Here is a 27,352-nt window from a genome sequence, read left to right on the forward strand (position 1 = left end):
TGTGTCCATTATCGAATCGTATTCGTGAGCGTATGGTAGCGTATGGGTAGATATTATGCAATTCTGGTAGACGACGGTGGGTCCTCTGGCTACCTCAATCCTGTGCCACAGAAAAGGCTTCACATAAGAAAGTGGATGATTGTTGCTTCTTGCCACAGTTCGTGTAAGCATCATCGTCTGCCCGTTCTTCGCAACGTGCGCCACGCCAACGATGGAAGTCACGGCCAAGGGATGGCCTGTTGTAACTGTTTTAATTGTAAATTTCGCAGTTTGTTTTCTTTGCTGTTAAACAGATTTGCAGTAATGATGGAACGGTTTTTTATTATTAAGCAGCGAACAAAACAACTTGGATAAAATGTAAAATTTTATGTTTTAACAGCTCTGAACGAATAATAAGCGAAGTACAAAATCATGATTGGAAAAGAGTAGCTTAGTTTCGTTTTTCAAACGAAAAATTAACTAAACTATTAAATTTAACCCTACCTCTTGTCTGCTGTTACTATCTTTACATAATTGCCATTTACAGTGTCTCAATATCCCTCCCCAGTTGCGCTAGTTCCACCAAACACTAGTTCAACACAAATGTGATTATTGTATTTGTTTTTATTCTGTCTTTATCTCGGTTTATCCGACGAAGCTAAGCGCAGTCATTTGGTGTTTGGTCGTTTTACGACATACCTGTTCCGGTCTTTTCCTCGTTTCTTGCATCCGGGAAAGCGAGACGGCGAAAAAACGTTGATTGACGAACGTTGGATAACACACACGTCAAAGACGATCACATATTTTTCGATTTGATCTATCTTTCGGAACACGCAAGTGTTTAGGTGATCAATAAACGATATCCGTCACAGTGCTGTCTGCTCGCTGAATGATTTATATAGCAGCGCGCTGATGGTTCCCGTAGCTCTCCCTCATTTTGAACCATGTGGCTGTAATTGTGGTAGCTCGTGCATGGTACTATTTGGGCTGTGTCAACCGATCCAAATATGATTACGCATTGCTTCCTTCGCTCATTTTCTGACATCGACATCGATCTGTTTTCGACGCTGTTCGTCATGTGTCAGAGCTCTAATTTTATAGGGAAAAAAGTGCCCCTATTATATGATCTATTATGCAGCCCCACACTGTACTGTCCTGGATCGGATTTGAAAAAGGGATGGTTACATAACGGACACTGCTCCAAAAGTTTCAGATAATCTAGTGACAAATAATCCTAAGTAGCAGCGAAACGGTTAATGGACTCCAGCCAAACCAGTGAGCGTTTACACAGGGATGACTTTGTTTTTAATCGTCGACCATTATTGCTGTACCGACAGAGTGATGGCTCCATCTTCATCCGTTTCGCACACGCACACGTACCAATTACACTTCTTGTCAGGCCCCCGTATCGGGGTACGTATGCCTTCAAAAGCATCGCGAAATTTACGGTCACTGATACATCTTTTTGTCCTGAAATGGATTTGACCTTCGGAACCATTACTGCTGAGGAAAAGTGGTACAACGCAGAGACGCTACGGGAAAACGAAAAGTAAAAGTACCAAAGTTGTTCCAGAAACGATCGGCAAAAAAAGCGTAACCCTGCTCTCCCCCGGGAGACGACGATGGGGAAGCAGGAAAAAACAATCCCCAAAAAAGTGATTGTACGCATTCCAACACAGCCTGCGGTTGTGACGTGACCGAGAAAAGGAGCTGTATCATATCGTTACCGCTCCATAATGAGTGAAGAGCGTAGGAAGAGGCTAATGTGAAAGAAGTGAACCAAGCCAAGCCAAAGAAAACAAAATTAAAATTTAACCGAAAAAAAGCCCCTATTTGCGGGCTGGCCAGCAGCAGATCATGTTGAAGGAAAATCCGATCGTACCATCCCCATCGTACGGAATGGTTATTATGCAATGGGTATGTGCGTTGCTTTATGTGCCACAATATCCTAAAAGGGAGTGAAGAGCGATCATAAAACGGACACTTTTCGAATGTACCTGAAACGCCCTCTATGGATCGAACCTGTTGTTTCTTTGTGAACAATAGGAAGAAGCAACTCTCGTAAGATTTGCAATGGCATTGTTAAACTGCGTACGACGAACCGGATTGATCTCGATGGTCTTAATAGACCGTCTTAAAACGAATCTTTCGCTTTGTGGTATGTGATTCATGTTCGTTGAATAAAGTATATAACTGCAAAGTTGATAACATCATCGATTAATACTATAAAAAGATCCAAACAATTAATGAAACGATTAAGTGTATCTCATTGCATTCGTGTTACATGAACAATATTTTCCATTACTTTTGTTTTGTTTTGTTTTCGATCATCTCTTTGTCATCCAGCGGCGTAAACGCCACAGAAAAACGCAAATCATCCTTGGTTTAAAATAACCAAAACCTACGAACGCTTCAGGTGGTTTGATGGCATAAAGGATACCATGACGGCTATTGTAACTGTGTCATAGCAGAAAAAGTGGAGGGTGTTAAGGTCAACAACCCTGTTTTGGCGTGCATGACACTTTATTGTAGCTTTATTGCTGTGTGCTTTTTAGCTGGTACGCTCGTTTTGCGCTTTAACTATAATCCAATACACTTTGCGTATTAATACGTTCCATAAATAGCTTCGCGTTCAATAAACAGCAATGAATGCAATGAAGCAACGAAAAATTTTCCAAAACTAAATTTAAAATTTAGATACGATTATTCTTCAATATATCAACGGATAAAATGTTAAATCGAATAACAGCCAGATATACTTTCCTTCCCTAGCATAATCTTAGGCTCTTCCGGTAGAATTGCTAAAAGAAAAGAGATGGCGCAGAGAACAACAACAACTAAATACTCGACCGCGTTACGTATGGCTCATAAAAGAAGAATTATGTATCAGTTTGGTACGGAAAAAGGAAGGAAACGAACAAAGAGATAGATATCGAACTTGAAATGAGCTGCACTGCATGGCCCTCGACAAATACAGCAGTTCTCTGCTCACACTATTTGCGATGGTAATTTCTAGTGACTTCATCTGTCTAGTTGTACCATGGAAAGAAGCGTAGCCGTAAGATTTCCCGTAAGAGCAACCACATTGATACTGCCACTGCTGTGGTGCAGCGGTACAACTAACCTCGATGGCAGTTGATTTGTTATTTCCTGCCGTTTCTGATTCGGTCATTTTTCCAACATCTCACCCAGGGAGGGTTTGAGATGACCGGCCTTCCACAACAGGTGTATAGAAATTGCAGTCGCTAGTTCTGAACTTGATCCAAAAGCTTCAGGTATTTAGCAAAACAATATTTACTGACAATTCTTTTGCTAATAGATTATTAAACATAATGCGTACAATGGTCTGAGATTCAATCAGCATTGAAAAAATAAACACTTAAAGCTTTAAATAGTAAACATGTTTCCCTTTACGGAATCTCTTCATCTTTGTGCAATTTAATTAAACCGTTTAGTTTCACGCTATAAAAACGACAGAAAGACCACAATAAAAAAAAAACTTTGTCCCAAATCATTCAAACACATGCTTCAAGCTCGCACTTCAAGCCACACATATCGCGTCCACCTCACACGGTGCCCGCATGCAAGGCAGCACCAATCACCGTCAGACCACAGTGTAACCAAAGTGCGAACTGCAAGTTCGTTTCACGCAACTGCATCCTGCGGCGTAGTGTCTGCGCCGCCACTGCCGATGGTGGGGCGGCTACTTCGGAATTCGATATCACTGTCACTTTCGTTTGGCCGCTTCTCAGGCCACATTCTACAGCCCAGCGTACGCCACGCTGTCCCTCTCATCAAGGCGGAAAACCAGCATACCTATGTACGCTTTTCAGCTTTTTTGGCGAGTGCTTTCGCTTTTCTTCTGCGCGCCAACTGGCATGAACGGGGGAGACTTCAATCAGCGACCAAGCTACCCGACCGACCTGGCACCAGTACGCAATAGAGGGGAGCTTGTTAGAGAACTTCGTAGCCTTCGTAGCCGCAGCCGCCCGTTCGGTATATCGAATGGATGGCTAGAGCCACCGGGTCTTCGGTTGCCTATGCAGAACCCCCATTCACTAGCAGCCGCGTGTTCGTTTTCGCAGGAGAAATGGAAGGTGCACAAGTTGCACGTTTTTTCGGTATAAAATGCACGGTCTTCTTCAATTTATCGACAGTATCAAGACCAGCGTGGTCAAGAAGTGTAGTGTGTGGATTAGTTTGCCAACTACCAAATCCATGCGTCGACCATCCAAGATGAGGTCGTTAACGCTGCTGGTTAGTGTTCCAATACGGGTTCCATGGTTTGGGGTTTTAAGATACTGTTCAGCGTGATCTAATCAATAACTATAAGAGTGTGTGATCGTGTATATTGTGTGGTGTGGGTCGTGCATGTGCTTCAAAATTGGTTAATGAGCATCGGTACTCATCTAATTGCTACGACCGTGAAAACAGCATCCCGCATCGATCTAGATCTGACATTTCCAACTATGGACATTTGAAACAAAGTTTACCCGGTGGACAACATGCAGTTACGGTGGCGCATTGGTGCAAAATGTAGACTCTTGAAACACACTGGCTGTGAAGAATCGCGAACACTCGGCTGCGCAATATAATTAAGTGTTGTGCTACGATCATCTCATTATTGAACGTTTACCTTGTAATGCCGATAAGGATGCAAGAAGCAACTTTAAAAGGAGTTCGAGCCAAAGAAGACACACAAGTTCTCGTGAACGATCACCTAACAATGAGCACGTGGCTGTGTGTGACATTAAAATGTGGCTTTAAGAACTGTGCATAGAACAGTTAAAGAACTGTCAAAAGTGTCGGTAGAAAAAAGTTACATGTTTTAAAAACGTTACATTTATTTCGGCAAATGTGAAAGTAATCAAAACGGCCGAATAATGAATGCGGGACAAAGACATAAGAATTGCTTTGGAATTTGAAACGGAATTCAACATTTTTGTGCAGCACTTCTACGTCACTTCAATTTATTCCCTTGACAGAGCATAGCATATTCGTTCATCGTCGAAAAGGGATATTATTGCGCAATCTATTTTACTTCAAAAATGTTAGGAATTTAGTAATATTCGTCTAATTAAAATAGTTGCAATGTTTTAACTTTACATTTAAGTTTACTTGTCGAAGTATTGCGAATAACGCACTTTTGCATGTAGCTTTGATGTAACGTAACGCCCTGTAACGCTGATTAGTCAAAATATTTCATTTTATTGTTGTAATTTTCATCACGCTCAATTGACTAATCACTGTACTGTTTGTTCTTCATCCTTTCGTCCATACTCCCAACAGGCCTTCTTGGGCTGCCTCTGTGTGTCTTTGGTTCTAGCGGACGACTCAGTTGCCATTCGACAAAAGCGAAGCCCTGCTCCGTTCTTCTTCAACAAGGGTCACGACCACCACGAACCAAAGTGCGTCTGGGAGAAGAAGTTGGCCTGGAAGGAGGACTGGAAGAAGGTCTGGGAGTCGAAAAAGGTGGAGGTGTGGAAGTCCGAGTGGAAAAAGCAACAGATCCCGGTCTGGAAGGTGGTGGAAGTTCCGATCTGGCGCGAAGTAAAGGTGCCAGACTGGAAGATCATCAAGAAACCGTACTGGAAGGAAACGGAAATACCAGCCTGGAAGGAGGTACAGGTGCCGGATTGGAAGAAGGTTAACAAACCGATCTGGCGCGAGGTACAGGTTCCGGTCTGGAAGGAAGTGCAGGTACCAGAATGGAAACAGATTTGGGTTCCCGACACGGTCAAGGTTGGCATTCCTGGCGAGAAGTACCTAGGCAAGGACGAGCACGGTTGGGAGTACACGAGCCATGATCTGTGGAAGAAGAAAATGGTCTGGAAGCCCCTGTGGAAGAAGGTCTGGAAGACGGTCAAGAAAGAGGAATGGAAAACCGAGAAGAAGCTAGAATGGAAGGAAGAGTGGGTGCAGGTGTGGCGTACCGAGAAGAAGCAGATCTGGGTGAAGAAGAAGGAAGAACTGTGGAAGGAGGAGAAGGTCGAGATCTGGCGCATCGAGAAGAAACAGGAGTGGGCAACCGAGAAGAAGCTCGAATGGAAGGAAGATTGGAAAGAGATTAAGGTCCCAGCCTGGAAGGAAATTCAGGTCCCTGCCTGGAAGAAAGTGTGGAAACCGGTCTGGGAGAAGGCCTGCGTACCAGTCAGCCACGGATGGCATTAGTCGGAAAAGCGCACTAGATATAGTAAGCACCCAGTAGAACTCTTACTAGTGGTTAGAATGATAGATTGTTTTCTTCTCTATCGTTTATCCCTTTCCTATGTTTTCCCCGTAGTAGTTTGTAATGATTTCAGCTTTTGTTTTGCGTCGTTCCGAGCGCTCGTCTTCAGTCGATCATTCTAGTCTTCATTCATTCTGCTTTATTCATTCTTTTCATTTCTTTCCTTTCCTCACTACTAACATTTCACCAAACCATTATCGTTGCCAGTAGTAACCAAAGCGTCATTTTCTTACACAGTGGTGCTCATCTTGAAAAGCGCCCGTAATTTCCCGAGGGCGAATTATTACATCATCGCCCGTATTAAGTAGTTCCCACACGGCTGCTTCCAGCTCATTTGCCAACACGTCGGCCGTTCCGATCTACGTGTTTCGACTTCCGACCTGCCTCAATTGTCCATCGTGCTACTGCCGAAGGAAGTACCGTAGACGACGTTGAAGAGGAGAGACTTGCTCATTTTCATTTCTCCCGCCCCAATCTTCAGCCAGACAAACCGTCGTGTGATGATCGTTGTAGTGAGAGTGAAGATCATTTTGCACAAACATCAGGGTAGACAAAAGGGTTTCTGGGTCTGAGATGAAAAATAATGATTTCCTCCCTTTGTTTGAAAAAAAAAACGCAGACGCCATCATCGCGTATCAAAAGCACGGGAGCTCAGCAATCATCGTAATGTATCGTGTTTTTTGTTTTTCGTTCGTCGCGATATGAGACAAAAAACGTAAGCGAGCTGAATTCATTGTTTTACCACTTGATCCAACAAGTAGGCAGGTGTGTTGGAAGGAAGATGGACATGTCAAAAGACACACTGAAGATCAACACCATCGTGTGCAAACAACGGTGACATTCGACCTCCCACTTGTCGAATGCGCGCGTTTTTTTTTGTGTTACGAACGATCGATAAATGATCGATTCATCGCAATTTGCAAGGTAATTTAGCATGTAACATGATAAGTTCGAGCGGGCGTTTTTCGATCAACAGCGTCGCTTCTACGTGACGATGAGATCATCAACGGAACTTTTTTTTTCATCGCTACCGAATGTTTTGTTGTGCTGTCTTCATGCAGGTCGATGAGCGATGGAAGTGCTTATGAATCGAATCGGAATTTTCACACTCAACACAGAAACTTTGCTTGAGTTGATGAGTATTTTTGCTTTTCAACCATTTGTCCATCTTACGTCGCTCATCGCTAAATTGCATTAGACGTTGGCTTCTGCTGCATGCACAAGCGAAAGCACAACGACGCGGAAGTTGTGTTGCGAAACTGGTAGACGGACGGACAACAGTGGTGTGTTTTGATTGGAAACGAAATTACTGAATGCTTTGTTACTTTATTTTCCTCCCAACTCTTTCCTACTACCAGATCGATCGACTAACCCCCTTACTGTGGCACGATGCACACATACGGCACGGAACGACAGAAATAATGAGACGATGCGTATTATCAGATCCACGCGCTGTTCGTTTTCAGTCAATCAATTTAGTCAAAATGTGTAAACGATTGTTGAAAAGACAGAACAACTTAATATCCCACCTTGCGAAAGACAAAAGCAGTTTCAGAAGTTATGGCGAGCCAACAAAAATGTGTTTTTAAGAATAGGAAATAGAAGCTGTTCGCTAAGGACGGTTATAGAAAACGATTATAGGGTTTCGATACAGGAAGATCAGGACAAAACTTACGACTATTTTTTCTGCCATACCAGACAGAGTAATCCTATACGCAAAAACAATGACTTGAGCACAGCGATTGGGAACGCACGGAGCGCGTTCAAAACAGAAGTACCTCATGCAAACTATCACACACTCATCGTACCTTTGTAAATAATTGTGTAAATAGTTGTTATCTCATTGATCAAGCGAATGCTCCATTTGTCAAATTAAAAATGAACTGTGAAACAAGAAACAACGCTTCCGATGTCCACTTTTTGTTTTGGGGGCAGGGCTAATAGGGGTGTATTTTGGATTTAGGTGCAAAAAACGAGGTTTCGCCGAAGCATCGCGAACATGGCAAAAGCACCAGTTCCCGCTGTGCCGTGGCAGCGACAAAAAAAGGCGAAAGAAATTGAGTGAGAAACAGGTGGTATGTGAACCCGACATAAATCCGCTCCGCATCGCATCTGCTTCCGGTTCCGGTAGATTCCGCATCGGGCTGTTCGTTACGAATGGAAAGTTAAAAGTTGAAAGATTTTATAAAGTAAGTAACACACACACACACAAAACCACATGAACACACAGACACAGCTCGTAAAAGCACGCCGTGATGCTTTTTGGTGGCCTGCCCAAATGCGTATGAGCAGAAAGTGGAATTTCTATTAAACGCTCCATTAAAAAACCCATCCAAAAGGGTAAAAACTACTACTGCTGTTTGGCTGCGACGGGTGCGTGTATGCGGCAACGATCACAAATCATTATCGCGTTTTGTGATATGCCGCACAAATGGTGGTGGCCTTCAGCAATGCGCCGTGGCACGTTATAGTAAATAGGGGAAATGCACTGTTTTGTGCCCCGGTCTGAACGGTTTGAGTTTTCTTTCCGCAACGCTGCAAATAGCCGCTCTTGATCTTCATTTACGCGCAATTGGCATTCACTTTGACGCCGGCCACGCGCTTTCCCACGTCCCTTGCAACTGCGGCAGTGGTGGAAAACGTGAAGATGAGAAACAAAACAAAAAACCGCTCCCAGTACGCCATCCCTTGGTGTCGCTTGGGTAAGTAAAAACTTTTGGAGGGGTAGTTTGCCGTTCCTCTGTTTTTTTTTTCATCACAGCTTCCACATTTACAACTTAGGATGATCCAACGCTTCGCGGCTTAATGGAAAACTCCGTGAAAAAGAAGTGTGACGCAAGGTAAAAATGTTACATGCACTATCAACGCAGACCATAATCACCGCAGGGAGAAATTTTCCGAAAGCTAGTGGATACATAAAAAGTTGTAGGCACCCAAAATATAGACGGTCAAATTTACATTACGCTTGCATAATCGCTGAGCGGGGGTCGTGGTGAGGTAGAGCAGAGATAAGATGGCACGATTAGCCGATACATAAAAAGTAACTGATGTATTCTGCAGCAGCCGGAAAATGCAATACGAGCAGAGATTGATTGTAATGGAACTATCAAATACCACAACTTATTAAAAAGCATGAAAAGTAATAGCTTTGATTGTATTTTTTTACATTTAACAATAAACATCCTCTTCAGAACTTGCCAATCTGCCTATCATTCTCATTAGTTTCTCGCAGGTGGTCCGGCAAGGGAATCTTGTCATCCGTACGTGGGAGCAGACTGCGTATGATTTAATACGGGGTTTGTCGTGTGAATACTAACACCGTTACCACTGCAACTTGCCAATTACTACAGTCACACAATCCAATTATATTGTGATGGCAAAAAAATGACTGAGCGTCGAAAGCATAAGACTACCAATACAACGATTACGTAGCCAGCCGTAGAGTGAGAAGCATGTAGAGTAGGTCATCCCTCCCAAGAGGATTTTCAAAATTTTGTATGATTTTAGTCATAACAGATGCTTAATACGAATTCCACAATAAAACCATGCACGAGTACGTTCTCTAGTTATTGTGCTAATTTTATAATATTTTTGACTAATAGAAATATCAATTCTGCAGAATATTAATATTTGACTTACAGAACAATTTACACGTGGAGAATCCAAACAGGTGTGTGTTTCTAAAATAAAGGTTTCATTTTATTTCTTTTTCTTAACGGTTATCACTACAATCGGTGTCTATACTAAAACATTGCCCTTTGGCATTGGCCTAGCTATCTGTGACTGGAATTACTGATAGCTGAGTAGTCTAGTCAGGCCCATAGCAAGCACAGTCTAGTCTAGTCTGAACCCACATCAGATGTATTGCTTAGTCGTGTATTGCTGATTTGCGCATTCGATTCGCACAATTAATTCTATAACACAAAATATACTTCCCGTTCATTGGCAATACTATACACACAGTCAGCATTCGTCATTCTTGTTGTTCGTATTTTTACATATAAAAGCACACATTAACGAATACCGCAATATATTGTAGTCATTTACAATATACGGATTGAAAAATTAAAAAGAGTTCAATGCTCCGTCAAGGTACGAAAGGTTAATGACGATTTCTGCCGTGAAATATTTCAATCTATAAAACCGTACGCAGATCAACTTTATTGTATGCAATTTTCTCACATATGTGAATCACAAATCAGAACTGGTGTATTGTTTAGTTATTTTTGAATTGATTAAATGTGTTCTTGTTCAAACGTTTGTTTGAACACGTTGAATAAAATCGACATAATGAATAACATAATAAATGCTCTTAGTATGATCATCGACTAAACGGTCTAAATACATAATAATAAATAGTTTGATAAACATATTGTACAAAAATACAAAAATACTTACGATAACGGTTGTTTGGATCACAAATCTTGTTCTTTATTGAAATTTTAAAACTGGTTTCTTAATTTCTAATGTCAATTAGTTTCAATTAATATTTCTCTCTATATACTATTTGTCTTATAATCACAATCTATTTTCATTCTTTTTTATTCGGCTTTAAACATTTTAACATTTTTTAACGTTATTTTACAGAGCTAATTTTCTTTTGAATTTTTTAAACTCTGAAATTCGCCGGAATTTCTGCAATCCGCATACACAAACACAGTGGGAGAGATAAAGTCATAACTCTGTAGCAAATGGTATGATACATTTCTTCATACATTTCTCGAGATCGACGCACGACGACTTGCTCGAACTGCATGGGAATTTCATCCGAGATTATTATTATTATCATAATTTTTATTAACGCAATTGTCTGCCACAAGTTAAAGTTATTATCGGCACAACAACCTTAAAAATATTAGGTCTAGGAAGATTGACGGAAACCAACACGAAAGCGGGACAGAGGGTCGATGAAATAAACAAATAAACATTGTAGTCAAATCGATGGTCAAAGTGTTGAAAGCCGACAGAGATTATCACCGTCTTAAGCTGGTTGAGAATCGATAATATCATCTAAGACGGAACAAAAATTTGATAGGATCATATTCGGGGAGTGTATTATTGTCATATTCGCAGTGTACGTCGAATATAATGTTGTTTTTAAATTAATAGCAACGGGAGTTTCCGACTACTAGCCCTTAAATCATTACGAACGATACACTGTAAATGTTTTTATTGAATTGAGGAATATAGACCACGTAGGAAGACTTCTCTTCGTCATTTTGCACATCATATGGCTGCAGCAGAAACTCGTCTGATGCAAGGAACTTTTCTCCAACGTGCTAAGAGAGGAAAATCTAGATTACACCCATCCACCTTGTGCTGATCTATCCGGAAGAACAACATGCACATACTTAACTGGCAACAATAGCAATACATTACGATGAGTACTTAATGCTGAAAATTTGTATTCAAACACCTTGTAAACTTTGTTTGAATGAAACCCAACCAAAAAGGAATTTGAAATTTGAAAATTAATCCAAACGTTTAACGATATCTAGTGCTATGTGAACTATATATTTTTGTTACATTTTTTTCTCTTTGGGTGGTCTTTTTTTGATAACTTTCATTAGACATCAAGAATACATTAACCAAGGACTCAACGTTACTCTTGTAAACACCATAAGTCGTTAGATCGAGTCTAAACTGAACCGACTAATTGACTTTTTTGGTACAAATATTTATATATGCGATTAATTCGTTCCTGAAAGCAGCTTTCTCCATTGAAATTAATTAATCCAATATGACAATTCCAACAGGAAAAAAGGAAATTATTACTCACAACAAATTTAATCCTTCGTCTTATATCGAATAATGTGTATAGTAACAAAAATAAAAAATGGAGATTAGCAATTATATCAGTACATCGGGAACATAAAATCAACAATTACATATAAAACTATACGTTACTGGCTCTATGTACTTGATTATTATAAGTTCAATATTATATACCGTGAAATAATTATTTAAACCCATGAACTTCCTGACTTCCGGACTTCCTGATTCCTAGATTGACTTACATTTTGTCATTTACTTAGTTGACCAAATTCGTTTTCTGAAGCTGAAGCTGCAGCAGTATCACTAGTCACAATAACATCAACCTGTTTTTCTCTTTCCGTACGTTTTCCCCTAGGCATATCTGCAAAAAGAAGGTTTTATTCCGTTTTGGTATGCGGTAACCTGGAAGTAACTACCATCAGCTAAAAGTATGGCATCAAAACATAGTCGTAAAAGTAAACGCACGCTTGTGTCCTATCAGTGCTACCTCGTGGCACCACCAGGCTCGCGTATGTTCGTGCTGCGTGCTATGTACTAAAGCGAACCCATTAAATAATAGTTTTCCAAAAACTCGTTTTGCTTTGCTATCGACTTATCCTACCCGCAGCTTCCCGAGAAGTAGGAAACCTCTTCCCGTGTCAACATTCTCTACGGAGAACCCTCATATGTTGTGCGACGGAAGCGTTCCAATCCAATGTTACGTATTCACACAGCATGTGGAAAAGAAACACTGACGATGCCGGCCGATGCCGTCAATATATTTGCACGTGTTTTCTCCCTCTTCTACAGATTACTTCAATCACATATGCTTCCTAATCAGATAAAGGCAATTCGAATTCACGTATATGACCAGTTTACTTCCACCTGAACACCAAATCCAGATGGGAAGCAATATTGGTGGTAAAAGTAGACTTCAGCGACACCTTTTCCCATTAGCTAACGGTCAATAATTTTTCATTTATCACTGAATGATGACGTAATGCAGCAACAGAAAAAAAACGTTTTTATTTGCAACAGTATTAACAGCAAAAATCAAAACACATAACAAAAGGAAAGAGAAAGGATAATGAAAGCCATTTCCGGATTATCAAAGTAGGATTAAAAAAATCTTCTGCATCATTACAATAAACGTAGAACTAATTGATTCGTTTCATGTTGGTGAAGATGAATTATACCCGACACATATGGGATTAAATTGCTACAAAAGCATGTACTGAAACGGGTCAAACGATCAAACGAGTTATACTTTTCTGATCCCATCCCCCCAAGGCAGTTCAATGCCAGGGTTACTATCTTCGCTTACGCATGATCATGCATTAATAACCTGCTCCAGTTGATGTTTAATAGTTCAATTATGTAAATTAATTTTGAGATCACCCCTGTACATCATTATCCTGTGACTGCTGTATGATTAACACCTATCAGAGGAAAATTAGTTTAATGTCAAGAGCACATCGATTTGACGCAATTTACTGGAGACGAGTTAGTTATCCTTTCCAACTACGTTTTACGTAAGCGAAATAGTCAGTGAATACAGTTTATTGCAATTGTTATGTCATAGCTGTCTATTGCATTGCGGTATTCTTATGGGAAACTAAAATATTATCATAAATTACATTTTACCAGCGGCATTTGCACTCAGGACGCAATCAGACAGAGTATCATTGAAAGGAACGTCGAGTACTATCTGGAGTCACTTCGACTGGTCTACGATTTTTATTTCCTGCTGAAGTTATTAAAGCTTAAGTCAGATTGCACGGAGAAAGTATAGCCGCTCATGTCCATATTACGCACGGAACGTACAGAAATAAAGCGAACTGGATCCTGTTGCTAAATGTGGGTGAGGATATTATGCAACAGAATGCAAGCGTTAACATCCCCTCTTGACCCAATTATTTTAGCGTTAAAACAAAAAACTTTCGACAGAGAATTGAGTGTGTAGAGGAGACCTTTGCTTCGGTTGATTATGTTGTGCATTACACAAAGGGGAGAGAAAGATCATTTATTCAGACCACTCGGTGATCGGTGATAACGCTCTAGGGAAAAGTGACGTAGAGCAGGAAGCAGTGATAATTTCATAACAACACAAAACCCTCCAGGTCCTCTGGGTGCTGTGTCATCTATCACACTTCCCCTCCCATAAATGCTGTGCGCTTTTCTAACGCTCCGTTTGCATTCATCGTACGGCCGAAGTGAAAGTGTTTTTTGCGGAGACACATTTTCCACTCCTTTTAAAGAATCTGGTAGCGGATGAAATTTAACAGTCGGGAACATAGGACGTATCTTGCCCTTCTATAGGAATGTCACGAACCATTGGTAACGAGCTTTGGCGGACGAACGACTGAAAATCGCTGTAAGTTAATCAACCAACCTTGGGTAACGAGCGGAATAACCTATGCGCTTCCGAACCACGGTGCATTTCCATCGTGCTGAGTGTGTTTGTGGTCTTCTGCTGATGTTTGTATGTATGTTTGCGATTCATGTTTCTTCTATTACCTTTCTTCCGTCATTCGATGCCACTTGCTTACATTAACTTGCACGATCCCGTAGGAGAGCTAACCAGTTATGAGTGTCCGATCGAGCCTATGCAGTATTTGGTGGTGGCCTATTTTGAGCCTTCTGACATCATGCAAGCATGATGCGGGTAGCAGTTTCTTTTCCATTCCTATTCCATTCGTTTTTATGTCCTACCTGCTAATGCAGAAACTATTGCATAATATTTCCGTCGCTGCATTAAGCATTCTGCGTATTGTTTCCCGCCTAAATCTGTCCGTTAAATTACTCCGCGTAAATATTTGCTTCTTTTGACCGCTTCTCACAAACTTTTCGGGTAAAATTTTAAAAGGAGTAAATTTGCGTGCCGAAGTAGATAACATTGATAACGTATGCATTAAAAATCGACACTTTTCGGCGATTTTTTGCCGTTAGTTTTTCCACCGATAGAAAACCCAGCCCTGTTTCGTGTTTTCATCTTATCATGCGCACCGAAAATATTACAAAATTATCAGTCAATGAAAATTTCTATTGTACAAAGCATTAGTCCGACCAATTATTACCTCTGCATCACCAGTGTGGTTAAATTGTGCATTCTCACATAAATTAAAATTACAAAGATCCCAAAACAAATTTTTGAAAACCAATCTTAAAGTCCCCTCTTGGTATAAAACTATACACTTCACTTATAATGTAACACACCAACGATATTCAACGTATTAAACAAGCAAAACCTGACATACAAAGCTAAATGCCAAAGCTAAATGCGTTAGGAATACTGAGAAAATTGTTCTCTTAAACTTTTAGTTAATAAGTATTTCGTCCACAATAATGTAAGATATTTGTTTAGATTAGGTACTAGTAATGAGAGTAGGTTAATAACAGTAGCTTCAGGCTTTTTCTTATCCAAGGGTTTTTTAAAGCCAACACTTTTTTCCCTTAATTGCAAACTCAAATCACGTACAGCCGCCTAAATTTACATCAGCCAAGTAGCTTACTAGAACTCACAACAACGAGTAGAGATTTAAATAAACTAAACTAACTAAATAATTAGTGTCAAAAGCACTAATGTATGCTAAAAAATGTTCAACAACGGAACTAAATTTAACTATCTAACTAATATCAGTCCATGTGTTTGACGCGGCTCGTAACGGCCCCCAAAACCGCCCCAAACACGCCCAAACACGCCAAAACCGAGACAAAATCCCTTCCGAACCGTTCTATCGTAGCAAGGACTGACTATCCGGCTGCGTGGTAAAATAAAGTCGATACGGCCAGGCCGTTCTGACGAAAAAGAAACATTTAATGTGTAATGACCACTACGAAACTAGTAAGACAACTAGTTTTGAGGCTTTGCACAAACTGTAGATGTCACTCCGAGGCGTACAAGTTATACACGATAAGACACTACGTTATGATCAATCTGGCTTCTATTTTATCTTCTTCTATCCTTATACACAAGTCGGAGTCAAAGTTCAAGGTAGTACTCTTACTATGGCTGCCCGACAGCAGACATCTTCGTAAAATGCAACAGAATATGAAGGCGAAGATCGAAGGCAAAGGGATCTCTGCGTTCCTCCTGCAGATTGAAGCAATCAGTCAAACAACAAAGAAGTTGCTGGACAAGATGATTTTTGTTTTGTGGAAGTGTTGCTCAAGATCGGAACAGTCGCATCTGGCCAGCAGTACTGATCCTCAGGAAGCAACGACTGAAGTTTGGGTTAAAGATTTCTCTTATCAAGCGTTATCCTTATTTTATCAAAGTTCTAGTTAATATTTTAACAAACATCACCAACACATCATATGGCACTAAAAAGCCATGCACAGAAACTTCCATATCGAACATTTCTGAACATAAAACACACATTTATCTTAAAATCAATACGCTTACCCCATGTTTTTCATCCCACTTGCCACCTTCATTGTTCTTTATATCGTGGTAATGCGTAACAACACTATTCCAAAGTAAACTATGAACCCTGATAAGCAAAATGAAGCAACTAGTGTAAACGAGACACAGTGTGATTATGTTGTGCATATGCTTCTTGGTTTCACACGGTAAAAGCTGCATTATTCAACACACTGCTCACTACAATTAACACTGCAAATGCTGCATAAGCTTATAGATAGACCCCATGATTACATGTAATAATCGGGTATGTACATTGGTATTATTGTACATATTGTGCTAAATAATATTGTATTTTGTACCATAATTTTCTATCTCCAACTTCTGGATTAATAATTGCATTGCTCTTTGCAAATATTATTTATTCAACCAAGACAGGAAGAGATCATTTTTATGCTCTGACAACAGCTTAGAACAAGAAAGTGCTTGCAACGAAATATAAATACAACAATCCGATTACAACACACATATCATTAATTGCCATATTATCTAACACTCAATGCTTCAAACGGACATACTGCATCGTGACAGGGATCAAGTATGAAATAGGAACAAGGCTATCCAACCTGGTAAAGTACTTAACAATTCATCATAAACAAACACAATTTTAACGACCGCTTATGGATAACTTTGATATTGACGATTGCCCATATTGAACTGCTAATTGCGTTCAACCATTTCATATTCATTCGCACTGAATCGCAGACTAAATCGTATTTTCACATTTTATTGCCACCCAAATTAGCTGGCTGCACGTTTTAGTAGCACTGACCGCACTCATGGAAGACGTTAAACCCCTAGTGACGTTTAGGTACCATGCATTACTTTCCTTTGAGCCGGCGTATCTGATGATCGTGACGAGTCAGTCGATTCAACGTTTGTACACTTACAAGGTAATACAGTCGTAGCCGGGCGTTAGTCGTTGTCGAAATCTACGGAACTACGGATGAGCTCCTTCGTCGGCTAAAAAATAACATCCACCGTGGACACCAACTCCAAACAGCAATGTCGGATGGATCTATCTTATCTACCCTATATTTAAGGCTGTTCTAAAAGGATCCACCAGCCAAACCATCAACAGTCACATATTCATAATAATGGAAATTTTTTTATATTGACATACTAATGCTAATTTTTATGAACACTTTAGTATAAAAATACGCTAATGTTGTAAGCGTTCATCAAAACACGCTCTGACGATGTAATCGTTATCTATTCATCATTTTAGGATAAAACAGAAATTTTCATATTTCAATATTTTCTTACTGCTAATCTGGTATTTAAACCAGTGAACAAACACATACCACACACATCAAGTAAGAGAAAGAAACTCAATCTAAAAGAACATGGCAAATGCTTGTTTAAAAATTGTTTGAATATATTATTCTTTTGTTTTATTTATTTTACCTATTTTATTGAAATAGATAATCATTCTTCGCTATAAAAGATATTATTTTATTTAAACAGTTTTTACGCCATTGCAAAACATACAATGTGTCTCACCAATCCTTACGAACAGAAGATACACACATAAGTCGACCCATTTGTTTTCGTTTTTGAACAAAAACGAAAGTAGAAATCAATCACGATCATCGATACACAATCCTCTAATAACGGCCTTGAGGCGCCATTTCTTCGTCGCCGTTTTGGCCCGGAGAAAAAGACTAGCGGAGAGAGGACACAGCACACACAGGGCTGCGTCATTGACGCGGGTGCAAAACACTTTTCACCCCCATGTGGTGGTGGTCAGTACTCCTGCTTCCTTACTTGGTCGTCATACACGACACCACGGCGTCTGAACTGGTCCTGAGCAGTTGTCTGGATCAGTGTGTTTCGAGCGTTGACGACGCCCCGGTGATATAATATGTGGCCGTAGCAAAAAAAAACTCGCGAATCGATTACGCAAACGCCGGGTAGGAATCTGTACGTATGAACGCGCGGGAACAACCTTGTTCCGATACCGGTACTTTAGCAAAAGCAAAGCTTCGAGAAGAAAATACATAAAGCAAATGGAACTACTACTGCATGGAAATGGAAAGAAAGGTGAAAATATTGAAACTGACACAGTTCAGCTGGTTATACAGTGCAAGAGTCTGGGCCACGGAGAAGCGCACCGTCATCTCACGGATGAGAATTGAGAGGCCGCGTGACGACGATCATGTGCAAGTTGTGTGTGAAGTTGTTAGTTCACGATACCGGTTAGTTCAGTGAAACTGAAAGTAAACTATTATGTCGTGGTAAAACAAAGAAAAGAAGATCAAGTAAGCTCGTTTAATCTAAAACAGTTAGAAAATAATGCAAAAATTGATATTCTATAGTGTCATTGTTTTAAAAGAACATCGATCATATTCCAACTTTGCTTTAATAAAAGATACTTTAAATTCAAACGTAAGTTTACGATAAACTTTGTAAACAAAAGAAACAGTATTCTTACTAATTTTCTGAATGCTAGGAATATTCTAATTCAAATATTTAAAATTCTATGATTTTATTTAAAATTGATCATCTCTCCCTCACTACTGGATGAACGCTACGTCGATTGCCGTGCCTATAAACATATGTTTCCGGTACATTCATGTAGAGTGTGCGACTCGTGCAGAACAGACGATGTAAAAAATACTACACATAACTTTGTTTTGACTCCCTACCACAGATACTATACAGGCTATCTCTAGTCTACACGCAGTGCGATACATGCTCGATGAACGAAAGCTCTTTCTCCACCGCGTGATCCAATGTCGCCGCGCTTGGGCGAACGAGTGCGCGCCAAAATTACTCAATCCCTACCCCATAAGCCATAAGGCTGAGATCACTGCGGGTGAGACTACCGGTAATACTGTTTTTCCCCATTTCTCCCACGACGCTTGACTGATTTCCGGAGGGGCGACCGATTGTTTATATATATTAAACGATCTGGCGGATGTAAACAATTGTCAGTCAGTTTCGGACGGTTCCAAGGAGAGGACTTGCACCGCACCGATCATCTTCTTCGGGAAGGATGAAATCCCGATGGAACACAGTGGTTAGTGTTGCATTATATTTTTCATTCTCCACAAGTCTATAAAACTTTACCGTTCATATCGGCACTGTCTTCAAGCCGAAGTTATCGAAAGTGAATTGTTCCAGATGACATAACATATCCAGGTGGTTGAAGTACAAGTTGTTCGAGTGCGTGATGAGTTCATTTTCATCTCTCTGTGATGTTTGGTTTTACCATTGTGCCATATTTATTTGAGTGAACGGCCGTTTAGTGTAAATCTACATCCTACGCAAACCTGTCGGCACATAGATCCAGCGCGTTAATCAGTGAAAGTGTATACAAAAACAAATGAATCATTCATTTGTTCATGAACCGCGCATTGATGGTATTTGCTGTTACAAGACTTCTCAACCACTTGTATTGACAATCTTGTGTGCACTTTTTTGGTTATTGTGAGATTTAAGTTGATGATTTGAACATTTTTTTAATCTTTGTTTTGTGATGATTTGTCATACAGTGTATGTTAAAACAATGTACTGTTATTGAACAGTCATTGAATTTTAAATTTCATTTTTCAAATAAATAGTTAAATAAAAACAAATATTTCGTAGTTATTACTTAGATAAATGTTAGACCAAATTATAACCAAAGACCTCATCTCATCTTCTGTGCAATTTTTACAAGCAGGCAACTACTGCTCGTCAGATATCCCCTTTTTTCCGATCTGAGTGCATTGTTCTACTGAATTAAGGGTAGAATTGATTATTTTCCCAAAGATGTATTAGGCAATCAGTTGCAACAAGCTATTAAGAGAAAAATAACTTTTATACAGCATAATTTAAAACCGAAAATTAAAAGTTTAAATTGCAGATTTTCTTTTACACTTTTGTGGGAAGTCTAAATATGGGAAGTCTAGTTATATGATTAGTTTTACATTTTATTTAATCCTTTTCTCCCGGTACCATTTCGAGCATGATCGTCTAATAATTTAAAAACAAATTATCACAGTGTTTAATAAGGAAACGATTGTATCTGTGCCTAATATCCACACAGGTCTCATCCAAATATTTTGGTTTTCTATACTGTAATTAACTAAACAGTTAGGTTACTATACACAGCGTGTAACTTCACTTTACTATTCATCACTCATGGCATATGGCACAAGAAAATATTGTTTATTACAACACTTTTTTCACTTTCACAAGCGCTTCAAGGTCAATTAAAACCCGTAGCGATACTCATCATTTAATGAGTAATGAGCTTTAACTTAATGCATTCCCAACATGCTTGCTTCACAACAGTCATTATTAAGTGAAATAATCCGTGTAATTTTCCTGTAAAGGATCAGTGTAAAATTATTCCGGAAATTACTAAAATGCGGAACATTCCGGATGGAATAGGTAGTAACGGGGCCGGTGGTTGCATTACATTTGACAAGACCGGTATAAAACTACGATGGACCCAGAAAGCCAGAAATTGCCAAGATTAATTTATTTTTTATTTAATTTCTAATATGAGGGCAATGCCGTATTTTCAACACCGCTTGTGTTGAGAGAAAATAAAAAATGGCACAAGGCATTTCCTCCTAGCGATTTGCCTTATCTCGGGCATGCTCGGTTATATTAGAAATTGCCAAGACTTCTTGAAGTAAAATTATCACGACCGAAAACGCAGCAAACAGAAAATTATTTAATTACCATCAAGGTTAACCAGCCAACATATTATTTCAATTTAATAAAATCAACAAATATGATGGTGAAGATTCGCTTAGTAATATTTAATTATGTGATGTTACTTAAGCGCCTTTTGCGATACTGGATGAATCACGATCAGCTCCACCGATGTTATGTAACATTCTTCTTTAATGTCGGAACCGGTAACATGCAATCTTCCAGTGATCTACCTATGATGCAAAGAGTTCTCACGTGTTGCTTATGTCGTGCGCTTTTATCTTGCACGATACACTACACACGAGCAATTGCTCCCTTCCGATTCCTCTACGAAAGCCTTTCACTGCTTCAAAAGGTATTACGGGTCGGTACAACGTCTGATGCATGAATGTATCCCATACCGTTTGGCTCTTCATTCACCGCATCCAGGTTGGAACCAATATTACTGAAGTCATCAAGCTCTACCCCTTCCTACGGTGAGGAATCTATTGTTCGTAGCGCAAGCACGGCACACTTCTTCCCCTTGCAGAAACGATTGAATGGTTGGATATGTGTTTTGAAGTGCGTCGGTTCCAAAAACATGCATCTGTAAAGCCGGTGCGGTTTGCTTCTTTTTTCTTCATTTCAACAGCCGCATCAATGCTTGTTGTTGGTTAAGCTTTTAACATACAAACACACCTTTCTTTAACGATGCGGTTACGGAAAAGACTTGCTGATACTGTAACAGATTAAACAGTATCACAAAACTGGTTTTGGGTATGTAGAAAAGCAAGGTACTGTACTGTGTAAGTAAATTCAAAATTTTGAATATACTTTTGAAAGAGTATAATTTATACACACTACTCACTTGATGGGAATCTCTATTTATTCGTTAACTTTTTTTAACTTACATTACATAACGAAAAAACCCGAATTCTAGTACAGAAATATTCAACAAATGAGTGGGTGAAACGAGGATAGGTATGACGTGATACTTTCGTTTGTTACAGCCGCTTAACGATTCCGCGCTATTTAAATTATGCCCACCCGTGTGCCACTTACGAGGGATTCATTTTCGAACGTGTCAAGCATCTTTCGAATAATGGTAGCGAAAACCATTCATATAACCGATATCAAGGTTAAAAAATGACCATTAGGATAGTTCATCCTTTGTTTATATTCGTTAAGTGATTAAATTCACATGTATTAATTTTTTTTTTAAACATTAATTAACATTAATTAAACAATTTGTAATTAACAGCTTGTTTACTTTTTTAATATAGCATATACATTACAAAACGATGTTTTGTTTGTACATAACAACATAACGATAGTAGTAATGTTTTAGGCAACTTTACATTACACATCATGGAACTTGTGGTTGAAATTGCAGCCACAATCATTGTTATAACACTATTAAAACTGCTTCATGTCTATATAGTGCTATCATTCTTGTCAGATCAACTACGATCTAGTCCATTTTTGGTATGGGAGTAAATCCCGAATGTAAAGACTGGCTGTGCTACCACCAAGTACCACAATGTCCTTTTACTGCATGTATTTAAATTCATATATATATATATAATTCTTATGACAATAACGTAACACACAAAATCCCAAAATAAGATTTGTATCAAACCAGCTGTGAATTTTCCATCACCGTGTTAATTAACCGTTCACGATTTCATGGATCGGTAACGGAAACGCGTTATGATTTGCTTCCGCTTTTGATGCTTGTTGTCACATCAATGGCAACAGTACAATCGTGCAACAACGCAGGACTTTCTTCTTCTGCTGGCGTAACTAAATGTACGGCGCAAACAAAGAAAACATGACTGCATTATTTCCTAACGGCAATGAACTTTGTTGATGTGTTTATCAATTTCAATATCAAAAATCCATAACAGAACATGTTAAATAGGCGAAGGAAATTTCAAATAATGTAATTTTCTTATATCATATATTATTTGCTCTCATTGTTTACATTAATTTACTGTTTAATGTTACTTATGTTTAATGTGTACTTATTTAATGTTCAATTTACAGACACTTTATTTACTCTTTTCATACCCAGAAAACAAATAAAACTGTTAGCATTGCATCGAATTTTTACTTCATTTTTTTGAATTCACACGATAATCACATGTTGAACCTTCAAAATTTCAGGTTACTATCTTGCTGATAGTTCCGCTGCAGACGTTTCTAATCGACGCAAAAGCTGTTATAGATCAAAAGGCAGAAGAAACCCTGAACATTAACATACCAGACCAAGTGCAAAAACGTATCGGTTATGATTACCCTGCCCCAGCTGCACCTATAACGTTTGACGAGCATCAGCATCATGAAGCGGAACCCCTGCCTCTGTTACAACATGAAACTTTACTCGATCATCACCACGATCACGAGGAACATCACCATTTTGACGATCACCATCACCACGAAGAACACCATGACCCTGGGTATTGGAAAAAGAAACTAATTTGGAAGGAAGGTTGGAAAAAGATATGGAAACCAGGCAAGAAACAAATTTGGAAACCAGACTGGAAAAAGATTTGGAAACCGATCTGGGTGCCGACAGAAATACCAGTCTGGAAGGATATACAGGTACCGGCATGGAAGCAAATCTGGAAGCCTGTGTGGAACGAGATACAGGTACCCGCATGGAAAGAAATTCAGGTGCCTGATTGGAAGAAAATCTGGAAACCTATCTGGGTACCGATAAAGGTGCCCGCTTGGAAGGAGATACAGGTACCGGCATGGAAACAGATTTGGAAACCAGTATGGAAGGAAATCCAGGTTCCCGATTGGAAGGAAGTGCATGTTCCCGCTTGGAAGCAGTACTGGTATCCGGAATGGATCAAAATAGGCGTCCCCGGTGAAAAATATCTCGGCAAAGATCATGACGGTTGGGAATATACTAGTCATGATCTATGGAAGAAAAAGCTTGTGTGGAAAGCGGGATGGAAAAAGATTTGGAAAACCGAACAGAAACAAATCTGGCGCACGGATAAAAAGTTGGAATGGAAATCGGCCTGGAAACAGATTTGGCATCCGGCTAAGAAGCAGGTATGGGTAGAGGACAAAAAGCTCGGCTGGAAGGAAGCTTGGAAACAAATATGGCGCACGGAGAAGAAACAAATTTGGGTACCGGAGAAGAAACTCGATTGGAAGGCCGCTTGGGTACAGATTTGGAAGCCTAGCAAAAAGCTAGTCTGGGTGCCAGACAAGAAACTTGAATGGAAGGAAGCGTGGAAACAGATATGGGTGCCAGACTGGAAGGAAATTTGGTTACCAGCCTGGAAGAAGATCTGGAAACCAGTGTGGATATCCGAGTGGTTCCCCTCCCCCGATCACCACGATCATCATCATCACGAAGAAATTGAGCACGGTTGGGATCGAAAGGATGGCACAAACTCGAAGTTGTTGTTCAAGCGCAGTGAATCAGAGACCGTCCAACCGAAAGCTGTTGAAGGTCAACTTCCGGAAGTGTCTGCAAACATTACACCAGCGGTGGTCAAAACAGATAACACAGAAAACAAATCAGATTTTCGGTTTCCATCCTAACCATCCAATTTAAAAATGGACTAAAACACTGTTAGGCTATTCAAACACAAAGTCAATTAATTAGTAGATTAGATGTTATGCTTTCGAATATTTAATTGTTTTATACAATATGTTTTAGCGAAAGACGATGATCAAGTTTCCTTCATCAGTATCCAAAAATGACGTTGCTTTTGATTGTTATCGTTATCTGCCATTTTAGTTAAAATATCTGAAACATATGAAAATATACTGGTAGCTAGCCGGGATGCCAGGCATAGGACATGATTGTTTTGAGTACCCGAATGTATTTTAAGTGAAAATAACAAACGTTATCACTATTGTTCTGTAGTTTTGTTTTCTCTTTATCGCCCAGCATACTCTTAATATTACTCACAAACAATATTATCCGAAAAGCTAAAGCTTCATGTAACGACCAACACCAGAGAGCCAAGAAGGTCGTCACCGTTTCAGTTGAATTACGATTGTTTCATCTTCATTGTCCATTTAACCTGGGCCGATCCGGTGGCGCCAGTTCCACGCGACAAACAAATCGAGTAAAATGTCCCATCCGGAAGCTATAAATGACAGGCCCTAAGTCCTATTGAGGTTGTTGTGGCCACTAAAGAAGAAGACTTCATTGCCCCATCATGCATATGTACATACGGGCATCTTGTTCTCAAAAACATTCGTTAATTTTCCCGTGTACTTTTGAATTCAACATACAGAAGCTCAGATTTGTCATACTGAACGGGATTGTAATATCACTAAGATTACTATTGCATTTAGATATCATATACTTAAGTAATTTGTTATATGTTCCTGTAGCATCTTAAACAAATTATTATTTTTTTAACATACGGCCTAAGGTTTCGACGTGTAAAAAACTATTTCTTTAAAGTATGTAAAAGTATTATTTAAAATACTGTTCACAATTACATCTACACACATCTATTCAATCATTGAAGGACGATGACAGAGTGTACGTAGATTTGTAATACATGCGCCTACAAGCAACTTTGAGATCATACTCGTACATTCAGGAAGCTCAATTTGATATCCGTTTATTGATATTTGACGAACTTAGCTACTGACTGGCCATTTTTTTACTATGTTAACTCTGTGGTGTTCAATTAGCAAAAAAATTACCGATATTATTAAGACTGCTTTTTCGCTCGTTGTTTGTTGTTGTTCGCCTCGTTCGAAACTTCTCCACTCTCCTCCTTGGTCCGATCATACTCTTTGTTCTCTTCACAAAACAGAGCTATCGTCCAATGTTAAAATAAAAAATAGAATAAATCAAATGCCTCGGCTTACCGTATTCACAATCGTGTCTTGTATGCAGTATATCTAGTATACGACAATAATCTCGTTTCCTTTCTCGACCTAAGTATTTCCGGACTCATGTTAACAAGCGGCGAAAGTCCCTCCGTTATGTTTTTAAGCTGAAAGTCTGCGGATAATGTTGCTATGTATGAAGGCTAATGCTCCAGGCTTATCCAATTACCGCGGAATTGCGCAGCTCCGTACCATACCGTCATACCGTCTGCCAAGGTCACACCTGCTTTCTTTACGGCTCCAATCCCCGTGGGATCTGCTTGGACACCAGACATTATCAGACACCTAAAGTACAGCAATGTTCCTGTCCAGGCTGTCCAAGCAGCATTTTAAGATAGCCCCCTGTTAGACACATTATATCTATGTACTGTATATGCAATACAGCCATACAAAAAAAACAGGTTCAAAATATGAAAAATCAGCCACTACGCAGAATCCCAGAAGTCCCAAGATCTGCCCCATGTTAACAAACATAGTGATACGATTGACGTTACTCCAATCCTACAGGCTTCTCAAAAGCATCACGACAACCAGCACAGGACAAACTTAATCGTATACGTACAACACTTGAAAATGGAGAAAATACAAATAATATGAAACTTTTTGGTATCATTATTCGCTTATGGAGGGGTTATGTGAATTCGACGACAAGACCGAAGACAAGACAGACAAGTGACCGAAGGTAAGAACTGCACATACCGAGCAATACAACAGCGGCATTTAACGCGCTCATCCGCGGAGGAATATACACGGCTTAGACGCGAGAAACAACTCAGGGAGGAAAACCGAGTACTGAAACTTCAAATTCAACAAAAAAATCAAATAGCACTACGGACCGGGAAGAAGGTTTTACCATGAGATATCAGGTCACCGAAACAACTTCAGACCTAGGGTGACGTGTTCTCGAAATAAGGATGGAGATCCAGAGGTCCTCTTACGAATTGCTCAGTATTTTATTACTATTACTACAATCTGTTCAAGAGCAGCTATAGCCTCCACTAGCAGACGATATCATGCTACTACTTGTTGGCATTACTAGCATTGATGAAACCCAAAAGGTAATCCGTCGGCTTAAAAATAATAAGGCATCAGGCTCCGACGGAGCAATAGTGGAACTGATCAAAAAAGGAGGTGCAGCACTAGAAAACGAAATTCATCAAATTATTACGGAGGTATGGCATAGCGAATGGATGTTTTGCGATTGGAATCTTGGTATCATCTACCACATATACAAGAAAGAAGATAAACTGAAGTGCACACAGTGCAGAAGGAAGATAAAAGCGGTATTACGCTGTTGAATACCGCCTACAAAATATTCTCCCTTATACTACAAAATCGTTTCGTCCCATTCGTCGAAAAAGTAGATGGAATCTATCAGAGAGGATTTCGTAACGGAAAAACCAACCACTTATCAGATCTTCGCCATTCGGCAGGCTTTGGAGAAGATGGCGGAGCACCGG

General features: G+C 39.6%; 2 protein-coding genes across 2 annotated transcripts; both read left to right on the plus strand.

Annotated features, from left to right (window-relative positions):
• The first annotated feature begins 4,197 nt into the window (after positions 1–4,197).
• Positions 4,198–6,150, plus strand: LOC128304303 (golgin subfamily A member 6-like protein 25). Its single transcript, XM_053041475.1, has 2 exons — positions 4,198–4,236; positions 5,269–6,150. Exons 1-2 carry the CDS (start codon positions 4,198–4,200, stop codon positions 6,148–6,150), a joined length of 921 nt encoding a protein of 306 aa, XP_052897435.1.
• A 13,233-nt stretch (positions 6,151–19,383) lies between these two features.
• LOC128304369 (uncharacterized) lies at positions 19,384–24,578 on the plus strand. The gene is made up of 2 exons (XM_053041551.1): positions 19,384–19,407; positions 23,181–24,578. Exons 1-2 carry the CDS (start codon positions 19,384–19,386, stop codon positions 24,576–24,578), a joined length of 1,422 nt encoding a protein of 473 aa, XP_052897511.1.
• Positions 24,579–27,352: the final 2,774 nt, after the last annotated feature.

This window comes from Anopheles moucheti, chromosome 3 (assembly GCF_943734755.1).
Source record: "Anopheles moucheti chromosome 3, idAnoMoucSN_F20_07, whole genome shotgun sequence".
NCBI lineage: Eukaryota > Metazoa > Arthropoda > Insecta > Diptera > Culicidae > Anopheles > Anopheles moucheti.